Source organism: Ostrea edulis, chromosome 6 (assembly GCF_947568905.1).
Source record: "Ostrea edulis chromosome 6, xbOstEdul1.1, whole genome shotgun sequence".
NCBI classification, from domain to species: domain Eukaryota; kingdom Metazoa; phylum Mollusca; class Bivalvia; order Ostreida; family Ostreidae; genus Ostrea; species Ostrea edulis.
Genome location: NC_079169.1, coordinates 62,154,889 through 62,162,388, shown reverse-complemented (window position 1 = coordinate 62,162,388; position 7,500 = coordinate 62,154,889). Strand labels below are relative to the sequence as shown.

Here is a 7,500-nt window from a genome sequence, read left to right as displayed (position 1 = left end):
AATTTTAACTATCATTTTATATAGATGGAAAAAATAACAAATAACATCCAATTTATTTCATAAATATTACGCACATCTTAATCTGTGTTTAAAGTTTAGTAAAAATTTTGTAGAACATAGAAACATGAGAGATATCAATGAACTTTAAACTCTTACTCCAGGTATGTCTAAAATGTCAGACTTCGCATAATATTGAGACATACAAGTACTGACACAGGAGAGCATGCAACCATGCATGGTGCTTTTAGTTATCCTTAAAATGCTTTAGTTAGTTGCATTACTTGAAGTTTACCTAAACATTTATAAGACTCTGTCATCCGGTACCCCATAGGGCAGTTGTAACACTCAAAAGCTCTTCCTGTTGACTGGTGCCTGGCTGCTGAATTGTCTGTACAGTTACTGAGAGGATCACATGGGGAACCAGCACAACCATCGATGTCAGTCTCACACGAGTCACCTAATACATCAAATTTGTCTATTCACTTTCATGTTGATCTGAACAATTACAATTATTTTGCTTCCTTGCTAAATGACAAAGTATCATGAGCTATCGGTAATTCTGAAAAAGATATTCAAAGAAAAATCATACAAACCCTTGCAAAACTCCTTAATTAACTTGTAGTTGTAACATCTGGTATTTGATTGAAGTTTTTATCTATATTAGTTCAATATACAGTCCCTGAAACGTTCTACATTACCATTTTTCCGTTCGCTCACCGTTTGCTCTCCGTGCATTCACAGTTCGCTCTCCGAGCGTTCACTGTGAGCTTTCCATTTACAGCTTTGCGCTCACCATTTGTTCACTGTCATTCGGAACACCAAAGTTAAAGGATCGATTTTCATAGCAAGGCAAAAATGAAAAAGGTATGTGTGTATAAGAGTGAAAGTAAACTTTTCTTATTATATGAGAAATTTAATTTATAAAGTACAAATATCAGGATTATGGACTGCGAAAATTCAAGGAAAACTGCAAATCACTCATCAATATCAAAGAATAGAATAAATCATTGTTATTATCATAACAAAACATAAGTATTGTTTGGTTAAAAAGTGGGAGAAGTTCTGAATGAGAGAAAAATCTAAGAGCCTTCCGTTATTAATTCAACCCTTTATTACATGTACATGTAGTGAAGAACGAGTAACGAGCGCTTTATCAAAATGTACGAAAATGAGGCAGTTTCAGTTAATAAATACCTCAACACCCCCCCCCCCCCCCCCCCCCCCCCCCCCCCCCCCCACTAAACGAATTATCATTTCAACATTTTCAAGTTTGGGCAAAAGCACAATTTATTGTAGTTTACTTTGTCTCCCTTAACAAGAATTCTATATAAGTTTATTATTTTTCTTAATCAATTTAAGATTCCCCTTTCTTACTTAAAAAAACCCCGATGCTACATTTCAATACACAATCGTGCCCAAATGTTAAATTGGTTTGACAAGTATTTCTGATTATTTTACGTCTATATTTATATATATGAATTTACTCCTTTCCACAAGTTTGAAACTTTTGTATCGTTTGTCTCTAATATAAAGATGAAATATTTCTTGTATATGCCCAACATGATATACGTATAGTTCAGTACAATAAACAGTTTTATCCGCATAAAAAATAAACAAATGTTGCAAAATCTAAATGTAAATTCATGGTCACACTATTCATTTTATTACCATACATACATTAATTCTGGGATATTTACTATATATGTATTTGCAGTAAAGTGAATTACGCAAAATCTACATGGGAATACACCTTTTATAATTTAAAAGCATTCAGGTGTCAACACGAAGTACCTGTTCTGCCCATGTTGGTTGTTTAATGCATTTATCTTGACTCCTTTCGAGGATGTTTTTTGATTGTGTGTAATCCAAATTACATCCGTGTTCGTAAACTTAAGTCAGGCATGTACACCTGTAAATTCTTGGCGCTAATTACTAGACTATCTTTATTTCACATGCATCGTTTATACTCTTGTATTATGAAATTAAATACTATGAATCTTAAGTCAAAATATATAATTATATGTAGTACACAGAGATAACACGCCAATATTCAGGATTTAAGAAAACATCAAGAATTCAAAATATTATAGAATTGTTTCTATTTTTCAGGTATACATGTATCTGTATATGTAATACTGTAAAAAATATACATATGAAATTTTGTTTGTTTGCGCATGATTGCTACATGCATTGATGTGAAATTTACGATCATTTTCATGAGAAATATACATCCAGTGCTTGCACAAAAATGAACAAACAGATGTATTCATACATATATTCTCTACCTGATTATGAACTAAATACACACTGTACGATCCAAGGGAAAAATCCAAAGTATACCAAATGAATAGATCATTTTGCGTTCACCGTTCACTTTGCATTCACTGTGTGCTCACCGTTCACCAAATTTCGCTCACGGTTCGCTCTGCATGCATTCACGGTTCGCTCACCATGCGTTCACCGTTCAAGTTGGAAAGTAGAACATTTCAGGGACAGTACATGTGCCATTTATCAAAAGGAACATCTATTTTTTATTTTCACAATTTCCTGTTTTTCAGCATATTTGATTGTATAGCTTTTTCACTGACTTCTTCGCAGTTTCATTGATTTGTAACACAGCCCACCTGTCCATCCTGTGTAACAGCTACAAGGCACAATGAAGAACGTGGAGACACTGGTGATTGTTGCTAGGGAGTGGTTGCAGTTGCCATGGTTATTACAGCCATAACACTGGTACACATTTATAGACAATATCCTGGACACTCCATTCAAATTATCAACAGCATACAATCTGAGAATTAATTTTATATAACACCTTTTAGAATTTCTTGTAGAAGATATAGTTTGCATCACAAAAACAAAGTATGATTGTTCCTAAATATATGGCCCTAAAAAGGAAATGAAATTCAACAAGAACTACACAAAGTGGCACATCCCTTCACAAGGTAGGCAATCAGTAAATGCAATTTTTTTCTATGAAGTCTAATGTTGACCTTGGATTCCAAAATCAAAAAGTTTTTTCTCTTTGCAAAGCTACATGTGATGTATCAAATCAAGCAAAAAATGTGGCTCGTAGAGTGTCTACAAGCTTTTTCTATAAAATCCCTTAACGACCTTGACCTCTGGACCCCCAAATCAATGGAGTTCTTCTTCTCTTGATAACAAAGCTACATATGTGAAATCAAGAAAAAAACGTGGGAATTAATTGTTGTGTGTCTACAAGCTCAGTGTTAAACATACTCAATACTTTTGCAATAACTTAAAGGGACATTAAGCTGTCATTTTGTCACCAAAATTTGAATTCGATGAAAATTGCTTTATATTATATATTTCAGTAATAACGTCAGTATTTACTTATTTTAAACACTTTTTAACCTCAAAGCAGGCACATGCATATGTAATTTTGGTGATTAAATAATTATTGTCTTGCAAGACAATCATTCTTCCTTATATATATTTCTTTACACTAAAAGCGGTTATCTACTGTAATTTTATTAGGATTCTCTTGTTTTTGTACAAAATAAATGTTTTTATTAGTCATTAATAATTATATTCCTATGCCATTTCACAGCTAAAACCCTTTTAAAGAGTATAAGGACTGAAATGTTCAAATTATTTTTCTAATAGAAAATGTACATCTTATTCTTTAAATGTTTTGTGTTACGGTAATATAATAGTTAATATTACATGTGATTCTGTTGTATACATTTTGTTGTTGTGAAGCAGTTGTATTTAAAGAGCTTAGTTTTAACCAATGACAGAAAAGTATCCAGGGGCATCAATGCCTAGAGGGGAAGTCTGCAGTTGTTTCATTGACCAGATTGAGAGGATGCTTTGACAGATGATTTTGCCTTTGAGGCCCTCTGGAATCATGAACTTTTATCTCTATATCAATTTTTACAACATGCAGATTTAATGCATGCATTTGTGTGGCTGATGTCATAATCCTTTATTCTTAGAAAACTGCAAAAATGAGCAACTTCAGCATGTTTTGTTTTAGAATAGCATGAGCATAGGAACTATAGGATTAGTTTTCCCCACATTCTAAACAATCTCCTGACCACCCCCTGACTTTTCCCTGACCTCTACACTGCTAATACAAAGGTGACTGAACACTTGTCCATAGACAATACAAAGAATTAGCAGTATCTATCAATTAATAATATTTCAATTTTATCAGTTGTTATAACACAATACAGATTGAAAGGTGCTCACACTTTCTGATGATGACTGAAAGTTGAGAAGAAAAAATTAATTTTTATACATATTATGTGGCTTTATTGGCCCTGCCCAAGGGCCTGAACCCCTGATCCAGGACCCATGAATTTTACAATTTAGCAGAGAGCTTCATAAACATCATAATCATGGATTTAGTTTTTCTCATTCATATATATATATATATATATATATATATATACATGTATATATATGGCAGTAGAGAAGACATTTTCACTATATCGCCACATTGGCCCAATGCTAGCTGCTTAAACCTTGACCCAAAATTTCACAATTTAGGCAGAGATTCATTTATTTTTTTCTTAAATATATATGGCTCTAAAGAAGATGATTTTCTAAGATTTAATACATTTTCACGATATGGCCATATTGGTTCTGCTCTAGGGCCTGAACCCCTCACCTAAGGACCATGAATTTCACAATTTTACTAGAGGGTTTCATGGACATCATGACCATGCATTTAGTTTTTCTCCAACGTGTTAAAACAGAGAAGAAAATTTTTTAAAATTTGGAGTTTTTTTGCATATTTTGCCCTGCCCATGAGGTCCCTGGGGAGGTATTAAAATTGTCATAAATTTCACAATTTATATTCCTCTTATCCTAGAGATGCTTCAAACCAAAAATGGTAATGATTAGCCATGTAGTTTTCAAGAAGTTAAAAATGTAAAATTGTTAACAAATGACGCACATCACACAAAGCCAAACAAAAACTGATGGCAATGTGTCACCTGAGTTTACTCAGGTGACTTAATAACAACTGTTTTCCAGTTGAAAGTTAATGGAGAGAAATGCAAGAATCAATCATCAACAGTGGTGAAAAATTATCACTAACGATGCTAAAATATTTTGCCAATTTACAACAAGTTGCCCTGACAAAAGCTAAGTATATATCTGTATCAAAACATGTCAAAACATCATATATATTATAAACAGAACTTACTCCACTGCATAAGGTGTCATGTCTTGTGGAGTGTAGCTGTAGGAAAATGTAACATTCCCAGGTGAAGTAGGGGAGGTCACTTTTACTGGACTCAGCATCACTATTGTCAGATTGTGGCCATCAGTATCTGAGGCTGTGGCTGTTATTGTGAAGTTCTGTCCTACTACTGGAGAGAGAGTATTTACTCCATCAATGTAGGGCCTGGAATTAGCTGAAAAGGGAGGGAACTGATGTTACATTATCATAGAACATGCTGATGTCATTCTCAAACTTAACATCATTTACTATGTAAATAATAAATGTACCAATGTCTATGTTCCCCAAAAAAGTCTAGGCACATGTTGTTTTTACTCCATTCCTATTACTTATACACCTTTTTTGTCCAGGAGTTTTCTTGGAAACTACACAAGGCAATAAGATGAAACTTTTTTAAGATAATAGTATAGCATCTGTAGATGTGCAGAACAAATGTCATTTGTCTAAACATTCATGCATGTGCATTGTATTTTTGGTAAACTAACTTTGGAGTCAATATAACTTTTTTGTTTTTGTGATTTACATAATGTTGTAGGTCTATATTAAGACTTTTAATTCATTGGCATGGTAAAAATCACCAACTTGCACAAACATGCACATGTGCTTCATTTTGATTGGATGTACTAAAACATCAATAACTCTGTTATATGAATACATTTGCGGGGGAATGACCTGATATTCAAAACATAGGTAGATAATACAACTATCTATAGATTTACTAATAAATACAAACACTCGAACTCATGTGTTCTGTGGGGATCTGGGTTAGAATAGGTCTTTAGAACCCCTTGCTTGTCTTAAGAGGCGACTAAGTGGGGCAGTCCTTCGAATAAGATAACAAAAACTGAGGTCCCGTGTCACAGCAGGTGTGGCACGATTAAGATCCCTCCCTGTTAAAAGGCCGTAAATGACGAGCATAGGCCTAAATTTTGCAGCCCTTCACCGGCAATGGTGACATCTTCATAAAAGTGAAAAATTCTCAAGCAGGACGTTAGACAATATACAATCAACCAATCAAGCTCATGCATGGTCTTTTAAAGGTGACATTCTTTGAGGGACCATAACATTTCTGTTTTTTACTTTCATTGTAAGGTATCAGCATAGTCAATTAAACTAGAGATTGTATTTATGAAAGAGAAATGCCTCCCCAGCTCCCCAAATTGGGAGTGCTTCAAATGAAACCTCCTCCCCTTAATGTACTGCATGGTATGGAGTAGAAAGCATTAAGCAGGAAAATAGACATTATGAACTTCGATAAGAAACATAAGAGAAGTGTTCACTAACTATTTTACACTTTCCAACCCTCAAATCCACTATAACTTTAAGGACAACAATTGGATCCTCCTGTACTAAAATATGCACATCTGCAAATGGCAATGAAGCATTGTACAAAGTTGCAAGTCTATCTGATAAGCCATATAGGAGAAGTATTCACAAGATTTTGTGACAGACGGATGGACGGAAAGTACAAAAACAATGTCTTCCCCTGAAAGAGGGGAGACAAAATTACACAAATCATATATAATCAGTACCTGTTCAAAAACTGTTGAAATAAGGTACTTTTTCCTCATATAAGGTATATGTTCTGAGTGACTTTGACCTTTCCAAAATGACCTTGAGAAACTTTGGTCCAAAAGACCAATAATTAGAAATATTGTTAAAATGAAGTTTTTCTCACATATAAGATATGTTCTGAGTGACCTTGACCTTTACAAAATAGCCTTTATCTGAAAGCTATTTGCCTATTGCTTATTTGTGTGATATATGATCAAAATCTGTTGAAATAAAAAACTTTTTACTTATATAAGGTATATGTTCTAAATGACCTTGCCTTTCAAAAATGGGTTCAAAAGTCCCCATCTCAAGGAATATTGTGATCAATTATGATCAATTTCTGATGAAAGGTTAAGGAGATGCCTGGGAACTTTTGTATAAAAAACTGTTGAAATAAGGAAATTTTAAATGTATCGAGTGACCTTGGCCTTTCCAAAATAACCTTGGTCCAATAGTCCTTGTCTCAAGGAGCATTTGAGATCATTTATATCAACTTCTGATGAAAGGTATAGAAGATATGAGCTCGGACAGACATGTGCTCCCTCCAAAATTTTTTGAAGAGCATAAAATCTGGGAAATTGATGTCATTTATATTTGATCTTTGACACAGATTAAATACCTGCACTGATCTCTTCTTCCAGAGCTGTCTGATATACAGTTTTTGTAACATTTGCTATGGCCTCATTTTGTGTGGCTAGGAAGTCGTATATACAGTTAAAGTTCTGAGGTCCCCC

General features: G+C 34.0%; 1 protein-coding gene across 1 annotated transcript in view; it reads right to left on the bottom strand.

Moving 5' to 3' along the window:
• LOC125645630 (mucin-4-like) overlaps nucleotides 1-7,500 on the bottom strand; it is a 90,705-nt gene that overhangs the window by 38,228 nt on the left and 44,977 nt on the right. Inside the window, exons 16-19 of the mRNA XM_056141956.1 lie at nucleotides 7,386-7,500; nucleotides 5,177-5,387; nucleotides 2,625-2,791; nucleotides 293-457 (exon numbers count right to left, since the gene is read on the bottom strand). The exon at nucleotides 7,386-7,500 is cut by the window's right edge and continues 137 nt beyond it. Coding sequence (XP_055997931.1) covers nucleotides 293-457; nucleotides 2,625-2,791; nucleotides 5,177-5,387; nucleotides 7,386-7,500 — 658 coding nt within the window. The remainder of the gene's footprint in view (nucleotides 1-292; nucleotides 458-2,624; nucleotides 2,792-5,176; nucleotides 5,388-7,385) is intronic.